Source organism: Pogonomyrmex barbatus, unplaced genomic scaffold (assembly GCF_055798465.1).
Source record: "Pogonomyrmex barbatus isolate J1 unplaced genomic scaffold, ASM5579846v1 scaffold1, whole genome shotgun sequence".
Lineage (NCBI taxonomy): Eukaryota > Metazoa > Arthropoda > Insecta > Hymenoptera > Formicidae > Pogonomyrmex > Pogonomyrmex barbatus.
Window position 1 is genome coordinate 1,335,411 of NW_028297098.1, and position 16,719 is coordinate 1,352,129.

Genomic DNA, 16,719 nt, shown 5'->3' on the forward strand with positions numbered 1-16,719 from the left:
AAAGACAAACAATTCGAGCGTAATTTGAATTTAATATATCGTTAATTACAAATAACAAACAGTTGAAAAATTGTAAAATTTTTACTCTATGAGAAAAAAATTCAATTCAATGTAACTTAATAATTTATTTGCATTTAAATATTTAATGATTATCTTTACCATTTCTTGAAAAGATTCGGCAATGATGTATTGCTTCTTTGACATAGGATGATTATCTGATTCTTTTATCCATTTGCTCTTCTGCTTTTTCAGGTATAATTTATCATTAATTCCCTTAATTCTTTCTTTGCATACGTTAGCCAGCAACATTCTAGCAACATTATCTATCGCCATTTCTTTCGCTGCGCGAAATTCCGCCTATATAAAGAAAAGTGAACGCTAATGAAATTTTTATTTTGTAACAAGTTACTCTTTAAAAGTAGATACTAGTACTAAGCGTACGATTTTCAATATAAATATAATTAAACAAATAGAGCACCGTGACGAATTTTTATATTATTTTTAAAAGTAACTTTCTTAATTCTGATCTTCAGAAAGCTGAAATTTTACCTTCATACCGAGCTGTTTCTCTTGTCGAGTTTCTTTTTCTGCGACTATACGAGCTATCGTCTTGTTTTCATTTTTCAATACTTCCTTATACTTCTTTTCCCACACATCTTTAGCCGCCAAAGACGCAGCTATCTCTTCTCTTAGAAGAATCACTTTATTTTCCTTTTTTTTCTTCATCTTCGCGTTTTCTTCTTGAGTCTTCCGCATTGCTCGTTCTATCTTGCAATTCTGCTCCTTTTCCTCAATTCTTTTCTGTTGAAGTCGTCGGGGATTGTCCATCGAGTGATCCTGCTGATTAACAAGATTCCGTTTTCTTTCTTCATCTTCGGCACGTTGTACTTTTTTAATGCTTTTGTCTTGATGGCAAGATTCTAGTAGATCCGCCTGACTCGCTTCCTTTTCCTCTACCACACGCGATCGAGCTTCGTTTAGGTTACAATTCGATGGTGATTGTGTAGAAGATTTTAGTCGATCTTTTAACGCATGTTTTACCTCTTCATCTATTATTCGCAAAGAAATTGGTTATTGCTAAAATAGAATATTGCTAAAATAAAAATCCCCACAAAGTGCGATGTAACTCAAAAGGAAAAAAATATGTGCATATATTATAAATTATATGAAATAATTCTAGACGAGGTTGAGAATGCAACTTGTAAATTTTACTTTATTTACTTTTATGTCGCGATAATTCGGCAGCCAGTCTGTGTGTCACTTCAGTCTCTTTTCGTTTAGCTTCAACAGCTGCCTGAGTACGTGACTGTTTCTCCACCAAAATAGGTTCTCGTTGTTCATGCAAAATAGGATGATGTAACGTGATTTTGCCGTCGCATCGTTTTATCTTGAAGACTGGTTTCGTCACCAATTCGGCTTCCCTCTCGTTCTTCTTCCTCCTGTCATTCCCGTCGATATTGACGTCTACCAAGTACCATCCTCTGCGAATTTTCACCATTTTTACATTTTGCGAAACGCAATTTCTTTCCGTGCGCTTTGCGGATGATCAATCAATTTCCTACAATTTAAGATTAAGATACTTTCAATTAACGATATTATGGAAATAAGCGACAGAAAAATTGATAATTGGTTGGATGCGAAATATACTTCTTGAAGTTTATGCGTATTTATCTTGTTTTCTAACTGAAACTTGCAAACTTGCATATTTTATTTTACTAAAACATTATCGAGCGCGCGCTTTGCGAGCGCCTTTATGTTTTTTTATTTATTTTCATTAATTTTGTAAATTCGTGTATTTTTATGCGTGGAATATATTCTGAGAAGGAAAATCGTCGCGCAAATATACATTTTTCTATAATTTCAAAGTTTTTCGATATTTAAATTTCAATCTATCGCAAAAATATGATCCGAGTTGGTAAGATTACTTTTAACAATTATATTATTGCACAATATGACAGTTTATTGAATTGAATAAAATATTGAATGAATTTTTTTAATATTAATACTTTTTTGTTATTTATATTCTTAAAATTTAGTTTTTTTTTCTTATTATTCTTTTATTAGCTTTTTAGCTTTTTTAAATTTAAGTTACATATAGTTTATATTTTATGTATAAATGTTTAAGTTTGATGAAAATTGTTTTGATATTGAATGTAAATTAAATATGTTTTGTTTAACATAAAAAGATAAAAATGTAGCATAACGTTCTCTCATTCGATTTTCTTATAATTTTATAAATTTATATATTTTCATGTGTAGAATATATTCTGAGAAGGAAAATCGTCGCTTAAATCCTGTTTTCTTTTTTTTTTTAATTTTAATTTTTTGATATTTGAACTTCAATCCACATAAAAAGAATGAAAAAGGTATAAATTTTTAAACTATTCTCTGTTATAATTTAAATTGTATAAAAATGCTTTTGTATTTTTAATTAATTAAAGCAGAGAATATGATATGAAATATATAGCCATAAATTGTCATTAAATTATCATTTTTTAACTTATCAATGTAAAAAAAAAATTCTGGAAAATAAAATCTGGTGCGACGATTTTCCTTTTCAAAATATATTCTACGCATGAAAATATACAAATTTATAAAATTATAAAAAAATTGGAAGAGAGAGCGTTATATTACACACTTACCCATAAAAATATTCCTTTCCCGTTAAAAATTTATTTTATTGAATATTATTAATTTTCATGATATCAATTCATGATATTATCATTAGATTATTGATGGATTTTTATTTTTGATTGTCAGATGGCGCCAGTTAAGAGAGAGAGAGAGAGAGAGAGAGAAAGAGACACGGTACCGGAACCGTGTTTCACATACGGCGGCGGTGGACGCCAGGTTGCAAGTTTTGTTTTTTCCATAATCGTTAATAAACCGTCATCACGTCTTTCCAATTTGCGCCTTTTGGGTACGTATATCATTTGCGTGAGTGATAAAACTGTACTAATGTCGCGCGTGTGTTGAGAATGCTCCGATGACATCCGAATGTGTGTTGTCCGTTTGTTAGGTTATCCGGGAGCGTCATATCGATTTCTGTTCTGCTCCATTCATGAACTCTTTAGATATTATTTTGTATAAATAAATGTCAAGAATAAACGCTCGCTATTTATCGTAAATATGTAAACGCGCATACTTATAAATTATTTAGATTCAAAATTGAAGTGTAATACAGTTTATATTATGCAAAGGTGGATATGGTAGGTTAATTAATTCAATTATATCTATTTTTACCAGTGTAGTTAATTTGGATTTAATCTATTCTTTATTTTTTTAATTATTAAAAATAAAAAAAGTAAATTAAATCGAAATTAAAGTTAATCTATATTAGCAGAACACATGGACATTAAATTATTAGATTAAGTTGTTAGATATTAGAGGAGGATGTTCATTTTTTATTAAAGGAGGATGTTCATTTTTCATTAAAATTTGGTCCTTGACATTTTCGATAATGAACTTTGGAGTGCCGAAAGTGGTACTTGCACCAAAAATATTGAGTTCGAACTCTGATATTCGTATTTTACTAGGCCACACCTTTCCAACGATATATAGTTTACCATGCAACGCCAGGGATCAAAATGAACATTCTTCTGTAGAAACATGAGTGGGTATCTGATCTTTATTTAATTCTAAAAAAAAATTTTAAATAATTTTTATTAAAGTTTATTTGTAATTGACTGAGGCAAATTCATTAAATATTATATTTTATCATAGAAAATAGAAAATATTATATTGAGATAAAGAACAAGAAAATTAATAATGCAAGTATAATTGTATACATATTATATCTTGTAAAATAGGATTTATTTGAAATTTATATATGAAGTACACACACATGTACGCGCGCCACACACACACACACATATACACAAAATATACATATATATAAAATTATTGTTAATAAAATAATTGGTTGCAGAAATAATATGGTCCGAGGTCGAGGAATGATCAGAGGCGGTCGAGGAGGTATGGGACGTGGTATGGGTTTTCCACGAAAACAATTTTTACCGCGACACCCATTTGATTACACATTATGTGAGGCTGCTTTCCCACGTGTTAAACCTGTACCAGATGAATCAGATTTTCAGTCAGCTCTTGTAAAGAAGAATGCTGATATGTGTCCAACGGCAAAGGAGCAAACTTCCATCTTAAATCTTGTAACGAAATTACAGACTGTTCTTGATAATTTGATTGTTGCACCGGGAACTTTTGAAGCTTGTGTAAATATCGTTATACAATTGCGAATTGAATTTTAGTCGCAATATATATGATCTCTGTTTACTTTCTTTGTTCTTTATTACATTATTTCTTCTTTTAATGTAGCAATTGGAAGAAGTGAGACAAGTTGGCAGTTTTAAGAAAGGTACAATGATAAAGGGTCACAACGTCGCTGATATCGTGGTTATTCTCAAAACTTTACCAACAAAAACAGCAGTGGAGGCTCTCGGGAACAAAGTCAATAATGATTTGAAGGCCGTGAACCCGAAAGAGATCTTTAGAGTTATACAGACAGAGCGCGGATTCGATATCGCTAATAACGAAGCCACTGTGCGTATACTGATAACTACGTTGCATCAAAATTTACGTAAACTGGAATCGGAACAACACTTGGACGTTAAAATTTGTCAAGGTAATTTTCGTGTTTTATAGCTAACCAAATATATATCTTAATAATTATCACTGGAAATGATTTCTTTCTTGACAGGACATCTCGCTGCTATCAGACATTCACGTTGGTTCGAAGAAAACGCTCACCATTCTAGCATCAAAGTTCTAATTCGACTACTTCGTGATCTTAGAAGTAGATTTGAAGGTCTGGAGCCACTATCTCCGTGGATGCTGGATTTATTGGCACATAATGCTATAATGAACAATCCTAGCAGGCAAGCGTTACCGATAAATCAGGCGTACAAGAGAGTGCTGCAATTGCTTGCATCTGGATTGTTTCTTCCAGGATCAGCAGGTACTTGGATTCAAAATTAAACGTTTGTCAAAAATTGCCACATAAATTATAATATTAATATTTATAATTTTTTTAGGTATTTCTGATCCATGCGAAGGTGGCAATATACGTGTCCACACAGCGTTAACGCTTGAGCAACAAGATCTCGTATGTCTCACTGCTCAAACGTTATTGCGTGTGCTAGCTCATGGTGGATATAGACCATTGCTGGAAGGTTCCAATAAACTCGCGGTAGAGATGAGTGTATGGGCGGGAGGTGTAGTGGCAAGTCCGTTAGAGAAGGCATATGAGCCACCAACAGAGCAGGAGCAGCAGGAAGACATGGATGAAAGCAATGAGGAGATGATTACCGAAAGTGTTTAAGATTTGAGTCAAAATAGGAACATTTTGTAAGTTCCTTCTTTTGTATAAGATAGGACAATATTTTTAGTTTCTGGTCGACATTTCTTATATAAAAAGTATTGTATTTATAACATATTTGCACACATATACATTTTGATGATAAACGACTTAATGGATTAACATTATACTTTTATATGTTGCTATTCGCATCCTAGACAATTCGACGATGAAACTGAAAAATATGTTTACAAAAATTGTGAGATTTGATTTAAAATAAAATATAGATTAATTAATGTGCAATCTAACCGATTAAATAATTTATTCTACTTCTAAATTTCTTCTGCATGCGTAATATTTTAAGCATCTACATTTTCAACAACAATCACATAAACGCTGCGGAGAGATTTGATCTCTGAAGATTAATCTTATTCAAAGTTCTTTTTATTGAAAAATGTACCGGATTTTCTTAAATTCTATATTGCAATGATACCGTAAATTTCTTGTGAGATCATCTTTTTTTTATATTTTTTGAATATTTTACGCAACATATTGTCTCAATGCTGCATACATTAGGCCTCATAATATATAAAATTATATAAAATGTATTTGCAATTTGGCAGTGATGTGCACAAAAAATATCATTAAAAACTATGAATTCATTTCAGTCTGATGAAAATGATAGATATGAATCTCAAGCAGTTTTTGTATTGTATGTATCAATTAGTTAATAAGTCAAAATAACAGTTTGTTTCTAAAAAAAAGTCCATTTTTAGATACCTATGAGAAACAAGAATGATGAAAAATAATTGCAACTATGAACGTATTTAATCATTCTTTATGACAAATTCTATTTTCTTTACGAAGAAAGTATTTTGGACAAATTATATGTATATATGAATGTGTCAGTTTATTGTTCCCTAAACGGATTATATAATTTATACTCTTTTACTCATAACTTTTAATTCTCCAATCAATTTTTTTAAATCGAGGCATACACGTGGAATAAACCCACCAATTGCGAGTCGATCATTCTTGCTGTTGGATGTATCGTCTCACTTATGTGTACAATAAAGTTTACAGAGTAGAAACCATCAGTCTTCGTTTAGAACCTAATGTAGGCAAGGATCGTTTTCTGGGGTCCTCGCGATTCGCGCACAATTAACTGTGCGCGAACTGGTACCCGGCCGGACCGGCACCTTGAAAAGCTTGCCCTGCGGCATGCATACGCAGACCTTGTACTGTTCGTGACTCACGGTTGGATTCTGCAAGAACATCGGCGCTATCGGGATGTTTTCCACATCGATGGAGACACCGTCTTTGGCATCCAACACGACGCTGCCGTTCACGCTTTTCAAGAAGATGTCACGATCGGCGCTCCACACGATGTCTTTGCTCTCCATACGCACGCCCTCCGCACCGTGTAACGAAACTTGATTGTCGGAGTTGATTGATAGGCTGTCATTAACCGGCGACGTAATCCGATGAGTCTCCGCGATTCTCACCTCGATTTTCTTGACGCCACTTGGCAGGCCAAAGTTCGGGAAGTCCGTGGTGAAGTACGTCACACCGGTACGTGGATCTTTCACCTCGAAGGACTCCACTTGTGACATGGTAGTACCGTTCGGCAAGACACCTAATTTGGAGTATGGATGCGTATCGTAGGTGCGTCCGCGACTCTTCACGTCGACGTGCACCCCGGCCTCGTCGCCGGATATCTCCATCGGCTCGTCGCCGTAACTCTGACAGACGCCTGACTGCAGAGATATCTTCAGAAAATGTAAAGGAACATGACGTAATATTAATACTTGTGAAGAGATATCGAGTATCTTAAGATCACATTAGATTTTTACTATTTTGTAGTTCTTTCTATATTCCTATTTCCACGTATTATTCATTTATAAATGTTGCATATATAAATACGCATACCTTGTCTAAATCAGTTCTTCCATAGAATTTGACAAGATTTTCGTCTGGGATTACTTCCATAGCTTCCATTCCCTGGCTTATTCGCAAAACAGCAATGACAGTGATGTTGAGGAAAAGATTACAAAGGCCGATTATCGCCAGAACCAGAGTCAATGTCCAGAGACAGTAACGTCTTTTCGTGGATTTCTCGCCCGTCGACATGCCGTATGATGAGCCGATTGTTCTATTAATGTCATCCAAACAGAAGATTAATTATCTGTTTCGAGATCGTTTTAATTTAATCTATTTAAGATTGCTAAATAAATAAATAAATTTAATTTAGTCATTAATAAATTATCTCTTCAGAAATATTTGAAATATTTGAACTGAATAAGAGTTATTATTATCTATAAATGTATAATACATGATTGGCTTTTTCACCTGGCATGCATGCTACCGCAGCTATTTTGGCGAATAAGGCCTTTAATCAGGGGCCCGTCACTGTTGGACAAATTATCGTCGGCCTTCGATATTGATGGTGAACCGGTGTCATTTCCGCAAACATCTAGAAGAGCCGACATCGGATGTCCTTTTGTATCCGTCTATCTGTCGGAGGTTGTAGAATAGTGAAAGTGGTAAAATAAATAAAAAGATAAAAGTTATAAAAATAAGATTGTAAGGATTGAAAGATAGATATAGGAGTAGATTTATTTTACATTTACTTGATAAAAATATTAGTTCTGTTGTGTATCAAGATATCAAATCAAAATTTTTTTACTTCTCGTTCTTTTGAGGGTTTCAGAAAGAAGAAAATGTAAAATCTTCAAGTCAAAAAATAATTACATCTCAAAAGTGGTGTATATTTGCGAGACGAAATTTGATTTTATCGATTTGTATCGTTACAATACACTATATAATATACATAGACACAATATACCGGTGTAGATAATTCACGCTGCGTGATTGACTCGTACGTACCTTGTATCTTTGGCATTGCGCGACAATTTTAATTAAAATTATAAATTATCAATTTCGCGTTTCCCTATTAGAGATATGACACTTATTCTCTAGAAATAGTCCTTCGCGAGGTATCGCATCCAACGCACGAACTCTTCTATGCATCGAAAGCGTCTGTTCTGCCGCGAGACGTGTGGTCGTTTCGCGAGCGGTTTCCTTACCTCAGCTGGGGTCTAGAAGCGTCACGAGAGGTGGCCGTATCTTCAGATAAACGAAAATAGACGACCGCGTTACCCTTCGGACTTTCGCGGATTCTCCGACGACCGGGAGCGATGGGAAGTAGGTGAAGTTACACCGGTCGGCGCTTGCGCGTCCAGGAATCAATGCCGAGGGTCCTCAGGAATTCTGCTTACTCGCGCGCATCCACCTCGCGGAGTTTCTACATTTTCGGCGCTTCTTTTTATTTTGCTGCCAGAGAAATGGAGCCAAGAGTCAAGATCACCAAGATTCAATTCATTCAATTTTCCGATATTTTTACCCCGGAGGTGAATAAAAAATGAATGACGCAGAAGAAAAGACGATGCGGCGATGTAGTCGTTAATATTTAGTAATTTCGAAATAATTAGAAGAATAAATTACCATGACGCCACTTGATGGAATTCATAAGCTCATAACTCTTCGAGTGATTGCGTCATTTCTTCCTCTGCGTCAACTGTTTCTCACTGATTTTCACGCACAACAAAATTGATGAGCTAATCATTTATATCGTAGAATAAGCTTTTATGGTTTTACTCGCGACTTTCGATTTTGCATTATTAAAAAAAAGCGCAAATGCATAAATATGTAACGATAAAGTAACGATTACATTTATTGCTATCATAAACTATTGCTATATTATCATTGTTAATAAAAAAAAAAGTTACGAATTGTTTAAAAAAAGTGACTATAAAAATAATGGCATTATAACGCGTTACTTCACAATTCTATACGTTATTAAGATATGTAGTTATACGTGGTTAAAATTTTAATGGAAACTTGCTCTAGAAAATGAGTAAATTATTGCATTAAAATATAAAAAAAGAAATATATTTAATGCTTAAGAAAATGGATACATTTAAATTAATGAAGTATTCGTGTTAAAAGTATTCTGGCCATGCAGTTCTCTCAATCCAGTCGATGTAATGGTAGACTCGAGTGTAGACGCCAGGTATGGTGCTGCCGCAGTATCGTCCGAAACTGGTGACTCCGATAATGGTGTACATGCAGTTGTGATCGGTGTTAAAGACAGCAAGTGGCCCTCCACTGTCACCCTTGAATACGTAACGAGCACATTCGATAATTTATTTGTCTTTATAATTGTTTACCGTTTGCAAAAATAATATCATTGTTTCTTCTTTTCAATCGAAGCTAATCCATTGACTTGGCTATCTTTTCAGAAAGATAAATTGTCCCCAATCGAATGCAAGTAATAATACAAGATATGGGATACAAGATTTCAATTTGAATGGGAGAAGAAATGAATCTATAGGAAGGATAAAAGCTTTCTCCATGCGAATATAATGTGTTACCTGACAAGTATCTTTCCCGGCTTCTCCCGCACATATTTGCCAGTCGTCGACAATGCCTAATGCGAGCTCTCCGGTAGAACCACCGTCGAAGAAACTATTATTGCAAACTTTATGAGAAACTAAAGAGAGCGTCACCTTTAATAAATTGTCCGAGCCTTTGTCTTCATCTGGAAAATCAAGCAAAAATCAAACGTTATGTTCATATCATGCTTTTGTATTTTGGTACAATTTTACAATTAATTGGAGATACATTGGTTAAATATTATGTTGGTATTAAAAACTATTGGGTCAATATCGCACAATATAAAACCAATATATTGGCTATAAATTAAATACAAATGCAAATATTAAATGATACGTAAGGCATCTGTTTTACAAGTACCAATGTTGAGAACGAATTTGTAATCAATATTGCTCCAATAATTTATGTTAATAGAATACACGCATAAAATACATCTTTCTCTCAATTAGGTCACGTATTTTTAGTTATATATATATATATAATTAAATTTTGTGTGTGTGTATATATATATATATATATAATCATTTATATAAAATTAAATATACATATATAACTAGATTATATATACATATATTTAGATTATATATACATATATTTAGATTATATATACATACATATATTTATATTATATACATACATTTGTACATATACAGATTTCTAATTGACCTTAATTCTTTTTAGAAGATATAGATTCTAGAAATTTCTCTCTTTATAATCTTACCCCAGTCGACCAAACCCCATCCGGTGGCGACTGCCTTATCATTGTTCCCCACATCAGGCGAATTAACCGGAAGACACGCTGGTCTGACCCATGCGTCAAAGGTAGCTTCCTTTTCCAGACGTAAAATAGCTATGTCATGGTATTCCGACGGTCGTTTGTATTCGGGATGCCTTATCCTTTCCTTGATTGCAATAGTTTGTGGCTTTGCGTTATCATTTGTCTGCGCGAGATTTAGATCACCGAGGCGTACCCACTTAGCGCTTCCCCTTTTCGAATCAAATAAGATTTATTAAAATTATTATCTATTAACACGAAGTATGTTTATAGTTTATAGTTATGTCGAAGTATGTTTATAGTTAATAACGAGCAAAATAAATAATTTATTTGAACTTTTAACAATATAATTAAATATAATTAAGATTTTTTTATAAAATTTCGATGACTCAGTTTTTTTTTATTAATATTGAATATTTTAATTACAATTGAAATTGAGTCTTTTCAAGAAATATCTTATTTAATCTTATACTGAAAATTTAGTATTTTTTGCTCTTTATTTCAAAATCATTTCTAACAAAAAAATATATAAAAGCATCTTGACATTTTTGATCGGAGAAAAGATGGATTTCTAATCGATCGAAAATGTATGGTTAAAAAGACAAGGAAGCTATTGTTTAGATTTTAGAGTAATGAAAGGACAGTCTTAATCTTGTATAGCATAGTACTTCCAAATTCGAGGGATTTTTTTTTTTTCAATTGAAAAAAGATACCTCTAATTTAGAAGTACTATGCAATACAAGATTAAGAGCGTAGTTTTGATCACTGAATCAACATTCCAAGCGCCAGATAGACAAATGACGAAGAAAACTGGAACTGTCGAAATTTACCAGTCTGATGACCAAGTGCAGTGGGCCGCTGTCAGGACGACTTTGGAAGAAATTAAGCTACCACCACAATTCCACAGGATCGTATTACCAGACTCGAAACCGATGGCCGCCATGTGCGGAAATTCTTTCCCTTCGGCCTTCTTGCCACCGACGATCAATTTGCGCGTGGTTAGAGCGCATAGCGAGGTGTTTACAGGTGTTCGGTCCAATGTCGGTGTAGGTGGTATCTGGAAACCATAGACAGCCTCCGCGTTTTCCGCGCATTCTAAGAAGAAAACAAGACAACAATTTCAGTGGAACTCAAGATCGGATCCCGATTCGTTGATTCTGGTCTTTGACGTATCACGATTTCTTATCTTGCCTTTCGAGATTTCTCATTAACACGAGCCATATTTCGATCTAAATATTTACGCTGTAATTTTCCAGAACTGTTTGCGCGTGAAATTGATATTTATTATTATTTTAACATTAAGAAAAATAGAAAAAAAAAAAAAGATTTTTCTTACGTGCAAGTTCGCGCGTAAAAAATACCTATATTGCCGATTTAGCACTGATAAGCTGCTAATAGCTCATCATCGTTGGAAGATGTGCATTTAAGAGACATGTTTTTACATGATATGCATTTTAAGAGACATGTTCTTATGTAAAACGCTTCAAAGAGATATCAATGAGAGATATATAATAGTTACATGCAAATTTTGATAAATATTAAATGTTGCTTTAGCATTTCTCGTCTTTTATCAAAGAACAAATGAAGAAGGATTTTCTATTTACTTGCTCGTGCTAGAGATCCTACTCTTCCATCCAATTTCAAAGGTCGCACTGAGCCTGTTTGTGGCGTCGGCGTCGGCGTCGGCGTCGGCGTCGGCATTGGCGTTGGTCTAGAATCAACCGAATTTGATGTTGGGCAGCATACTATCGGGTCAAAACCTGAATATCCACAGATCTCTTTAGGCGTTTTGCCGGCCAATAGATCCCTATAAACTTTATCGCAGCTTCGTAAAAGCTTGCATACACCTGGGACATTATCGGCTGTACATAATTCTGAAAATTACAAAAGATGTAACAATATATTATGAGTTTTTTTTTATTAACAATGGAATTAAATTACAATGAAAATATTTTTTTTTTTATTATCATCAAAATAATTATGCAGGATAATAATTTAGATTTTTGTAACATTGCAAAAATCCTTTCATTATAAACCAAAATTATTATTATAACTTAATGATAATTTTGATTTTTAAATATGCAAAATTTTTTTGTATTTTAGCAATTAATTTGAACATTCTGCATTATTTTGATGCCCCATAATCAATAAAATTATTTTTAAATTTAGTTAAACTTTTAGATACTTTAGGAAAACTATCCTTTTCCTGTAATTGAAATTTTTCTCAATTGAATCTATGGTAGTAAAACTAAGGAATATAAAAATTTCAATACAATTTCAAATTTAATGACTTTTTAGCTTTAAAATATTTAGAGAGCAAATTAGAATACTTAAAGTTTCAATAATTACTTACTCAATACATTATTGTTTAAATTTATTAAAATTTTCATTTTAGATGTAATTTATTTACTTTTATTTCTTGGCACAAATCTTTTTTCAAATAGTCTAGAAAAAAATAGAAAAAAAGATGTAACATATATTTATCTAGAAATTATCTAAATTTCAAAAGAAATATTAAGATAATTAACTAATTTTACGACTATTTTACAACATTGATACGTGTTTCTGCTACACGAATTAAAAAATGCGTATTTTTTTCCTTTTATTTTTAATGACAAAAATATTCTTACAATCCTCGCGGTTGTCATTAAATCATTGTCTGTCTGAGTATCAATTTGCATGACAGTATATATTATTAAGTGTAAAAATAATCGTTGATGCCTGAGACGTCATTAAATGATCCTCAATCAAAATTAAAAGCAGAGAATTGACAAAAAAATAAAGTAATATATTCAAAATTATAATCCTTATCATACAAATACATACAACAATTATATAATTATTTTTAATCACAGATTTACATACTAGAGATTTACTAATCGAATTTATTTTATGCAGCATGCGATTTTCAAGCGACCTTCCCATTTCCCAAGGAACGAGTTTGACGCGTTCGTTCCGAAACGAGAATTCGAGTATTTTTAATACGAGAAGAACCAACACTCACCTCCGACGTCCTTTCGTCCGTGCGTCGACGACAGGATCGACACCAACACTAGTAGTAATAACGAGGAGCCGATCGGTATTCTCGCCAGCATTCTTGCTACACGTAGCCTTGATCACGCGGTCCTCTCTGGTCTGATCTCGAAGACGCGTTCGCGATAGAAGATATACCTCGTCTAACGCGTCTGTCCGTCTCTACTCATTTCCGTTTTTCCCCACCCGGTCACTCGTGCGAGTCCTGGTGGTGGTGATGAACCGCGAGGTCATTCTCGTCATGCATTTCGCGATAAATCCGCCGATCCGAACGACGCGATTCCCATTCCGAGCGCCGTGTCTTCGAGGAAGATCTCACGTTGCGCGGAGCGTTTTAACCGTCGAAATCATTTAATGGAACGATCAGCTGTCAAGCGCGCCGCAAGCGATCTATAACAGGAATCGAAATCATTGTCTGGTTCTTTCTGTGCAATTTCGATTTCTAAGGCGAACGCAATTTCAATTCTCTTACGGAAATTATCCTGCATTGTGATTGTCAGGAGGAATAGAATATCAAAGAGTTATTTCTAGGAATTTAATTTTCTATAACGCCAAATAAATTTGAAATTACGTATTTATATATTTATTTTTAAATCTTTTTACTATAATTTAGCATAAAGTTCTATCGTTATATTAATTTTTAGTAAGCAAGTGATTTGACTTTATAAAAAAGATATCAGGAGAAAGAGAGAAAAAGAGAGAGAAAGAAAATTTGATTTTTATAATAAATATTAAAAAATTGGAAATTAATCATTAATTTTTATTTCAAGATCAATGTTTATTAAATACACTTTATGTAAATTTGTTTTCAAATATGATAAAAAATTTTTATAATAGATTAACGGGATTGTATTAATGAAATTTTTTACTCATAGTGAATAATGTTATATTATATTTGTGTATATTTGTATAGAATTAATCGAGTAGAAATTAATCTAAAAAAATAGATTAGATAAGAATAAATAGAAAAACCAATCTGATTTAAGACTTAATTAAACGATGAAATTTGAAAAACGTTATATAAAAAAATTATAATATGTTTCTTCAAACTTTCAATTTTAAAAATTAATATTTATGAAACAAATAATCAATGTAATAGGAGATAAGTTTTAAATAATAGAATAATAGATGGTATTTTTCGATGGATACAATAATTATTTTAGTTATCTTATTTTTAATTAAATTTATATCTATAATTTCAATTAAAAATTAATAAATACTTAAGCTAATAGATGGCATTGCTGGCAGCGGACAGCATCTTAGGTATTTTTAATTGAATTTATATCTATAATTAAAAATTATAAGACACATAAGATTTATCTGCAGAGCAATGTCATCTATTATTCTATTGTTTTAATATTTATCAATTTTTATTAATATTTCTTATAATTATGTAAAAAATTACCGTTTTGCTTGGTTTCATAAATTATAATTGGTAGTTCAGCCAAAAAAAAATATGTTTTACTTCCGTAAACATTTAACATGCTAATATAATTTTCATTTAATAATTTTATGTATATTTTGTATTTTATAAACAAATTTTTATTTTTGCCTTAAAAATTCTAAATTCTTAATATCATAAATATGTTATTTATTTTATTAATTATACGAATCAATTTCGATTTTGATGCTTCTATCTTATATTGCATATTTTTTCGTGTATCATCTTTTATCTTATATGCAATTGCGATAAAATGAAAAATTGCACACACGTATAAAATAAGGAAAACAGACAAGATTTTTATTTCTCGTTATAATGCATTAATAATAGATCGATATTAAAATCTTGGAATTGCGTCTGCATTAATCATTACATACAGCATTCTCTTATTACATTGCATCATTTTTTTAGCATTTTTTTATCATCAAACATGGGAAACACGTTTATTAACATGCTTTCACGAGGAGATCTTGATGCAAAGATAACAGAACGGTTTGATCTACTTTCAAGCAATAGGAATAAAATGCCTTAATCGCAATATAAAAATAGGATGTAAATTCTTTGAGCGATAATATCTTGTAATATCTTTCGTTGATGTAATATCTTTCGAGCGATTTTTTTCTAGATTATTATTAATAACTTGTTCCTCTCACGATATCATTATTTCGTACATGGGTTGCAATATTACTAAGCTATTAGAGACTTGACGATGATTATACATTTTCCGACACGTCAGATGCCGAACTTAATACATGAAACAAATCCGATTCGATCCATCACGATCGACATCACGTAGCTGTCAAAGGCCCGATAGGTTTGATAAGACCAGTTTCATTAAGAGCAAACCACGTATGCGTATTCAGGGATGTAGCATTTGCCTCTGAATATTATTTCCAAGTTGAAACAATGATAGAGAGATTAATAGTTAAATGTTCTGCTTAAAATTAATGTTCTCGTGGAAAATACGAGCTCGAAAGAGAAATATTTGTACGAATAAATTAAACCAACTCACGTGCAAAATTTATATTATACACGTGTTCTAAAAAGATATGTAATGAAATAGATTTTACGTGGAAAAGATGTACAAATGTGTAAAGCGTGTGCTACAATAATATTAATGAAGCGATTCTTGAATTAATCAAATAGGATTTATAAGCGTGCTCTTTTTGATTAATTTGCAGTAGATTTTTCTCAGCAAAATTCTTAGAAATTACGAAAAGATAAGTAACAAAACTTTATATTCTAGTTATAATTGCTGTTTTTTTTTTATTTTAAAAAAAGATCGTTTTCAAATTTACATATATTCAAAAATTTATAAATATATCTTTTAATATATTTTCGTTTAATCTAAAATTATAATAATTTTATAATAATATTAAATTATAATATTTATAAAAAAGTTATAATATTTATAATCATAAAATTATATAATAATATTAAATTAATGCTAAAAGAAATTATTTTTCACGCCGTATGGCGTGGGGAAATGATACGTTGATTAAACATAGAACGAGAACGTGACGTAATTTTCTTAACAAGTATTCGTTATTAAGGTACAGTACCTATTTACAGGAAACAAACGCAAATATTTTAAGAAACAACGAGGAAGAGTCGAGCGAATACGTCATTGCTTGTAGCTTACGCTATTATTATGTTAATGACATCTCGACTCATGAATCGCCGATCGTTAATAAACGACCTCAT

The 16,719-nt window shown here is 32.1% G+C and overlaps 4 protein-coding genes across 7 annotated transcripts; 1 reads left to right on the plus strand and 3 right to left on the minus strand.

Annotated features, from left to right (window-relative positions):
* Window positions 1–431: 431 nt before the first annotated feature.
* On the minus strand, window positions 432–1,386 carry LOC148937943 (uncharacterized). Its single transcript, XM_089085174.1, has one exon. It carries the CDS (start codon window positions 826–828, stop codon window positions 517–519), a length of 312 nt encoding a protein of 103 aa, XP_088941300.1. The 5' UTR covers window positions 829–1,386; the 3' UTR covers window positions 432–516.
* Window positions 1,387–3,935: 2,549 nt separating this feature from the next.
* LOC105430104 (interleukin enhancer-binding factor 2 homolog) lies at window positions 3,936–5,619 on the plus strand. The gene is made up of 4 exons (XM_011643463.3): window positions 3,936–4,229; window positions 4,333–4,639; window positions 4,715–4,972; window positions 5,049–5,619. Exons 1-4 carry the CDS (start codon window positions 3,936–3,938, stop codon window positions 5,333–5,335), a joined length of 1,146 nt encoding a protein of 381 aa, XP_011641765.1. The 3' UTR covers window positions 5,336–5,619.
* Scgbeta (sarcoglycan beta) lies at window positions 5,416–9,105 on the minus strand. 4 transcript variants are annotated; one of them, XM_011643466.3, is made up of 4 exons: window positions 8,398–9,105; window positions 7,661–7,821; window positions 7,241–7,463; window positions 5,416–7,080 (listed from the first exon to the last, which is right to left on the minus strand). In XM_011643466.3, exons 2-4 carry the CDS (start codon window positions 7,798–7,800, stop codon window positions 6,424–6,426), a joined length of 1,020 nt encoding a protein of 339 aa, XP_011641768.1. In that variant the 5' UTR covers window positions 7,801–7,821; window positions 8,398–9,105; the 3' UTR covers window positions 5,416–6,423. The 4 variants fall into 4 exon arrangements, with proteins under 4 accessions (XP_011641768.1, XP_011641766.1, XP_011641769.1 ...); XM_011643464.3 differs by having other exon boundaries at window positions 7,661–7,825; XM_011643467.3 differs by lacking the exon at window positions 8,398–9,105 and adding an exon at window positions 8,198–8,391.
* A 135-nt stretch (window positions 9,106–9,240) lies between these two features.
* On the minus strand, window positions 9,241–13,743 carry LOC105430107 (venom protease). Its single transcript, XM_011643469.2, has 6 exons — window positions 13,546–13,743; window positions 12,146–12,415; window positions 11,372–11,636; window positions 10,488–10,753; window positions 9,745–9,911; window positions 9,241–9,486 (listed from the first exon to the last, which is right to left on the minus strand). Exons 1-6 carry the CDS (start codon window positions 13,634–13,636, stop codon window positions 9,313–9,315), a joined length of 1,233 nt encoding a protein of 410 aa, XP_011641771.2. The 5' UTR covers window positions 13,637–13,743; the 3' UTR covers window positions 9,241–9,312.
* Between the last annotated feature and the right edge of the window lie 2,976 nt (window positions 13,744–16,719).

What these genes read in the sequence shown, in the direction of transcription:
- LOC148937943 (XM_089085174.1), bottom strand. Translation starts at nt 828, where the DNA reads ATGGACAATCCCCGACGACTTCAACAGAAAAGAATTGAGGAAAAGGAG.
- LOC105430104 (XM_011643463.3), top strand. Translation starts at nt 3,936, where the DNA reads ATGGTCCGAGGTCGAGGAATGATCAGAGGCGGTCGAGGAGGTATGGGA. An exon ending in CGGGAACTTTTGAAGCTTGT is followed by an intron (nt 4,230 to 4,332) that starts GTAAATATCGTT and finishes CTTTTAATGTAG; the next exon opens with CAATTGGAAGAAGTGAGACA. An exon ending in GTTTCTTCCAGGATCAGCAG is followed by an intron (nt 4,973 to 5,048) that starts GTACTTGGATTC and finishes TAATTTTTTTAG; the next exon opens with GTATTTCTGATCCATGCGAA.
- Scgbeta (XM_011643466.3), bottom strand. Translation starts at nt 7,800, where the DNA reads ATGTCGGCTCTTCTAGATGTTTGCGGAAATGACACCGGTTCACCATCA. An exon ending in TGCGGTAGCATGCATGCCAG is followed by an intron (nt 7,464 to 7,660) that starts GTGAAAAAGCCA and finishes TGACATTAATAG; the next exon opens with AACAATCGGCTCATCATACG. An exon ending in GAAGAACTGATTTAGACAAG is followed by an intron (nt 7,081 to 7,240) that starts GTATGCGTATTT and finishes CATTTTCTGAAG; the next exon opens with ATATCTCTGCAGTCAGGCGT.
- LOC105430107 (XM_011643469.2), bottom strand. Translation starts at nt 13,636, where the DNA reads ATGCTGGCGAGAATACCGATCGGCTCCTCGTTATTACTACTAGTGTTG. An exon ending in CGGACGAAAGGACGTCGGAG is followed by an intron (nt 12,416 to 13,545) that starts GTGAGTGTTGGT and finishes TGTAATTTTCAG; the next exon opens with AATTATGTACAGCCGATAAT. An exon ending in AGGATCTCTAGCACGAGCAA is followed by an intron (nt 11,637 to 12,145) that starts GTAAATAGAAAA and finishes TTTTCTTCTTAG; the next exon opens with AATGCGCGGAAAACGCGGAG.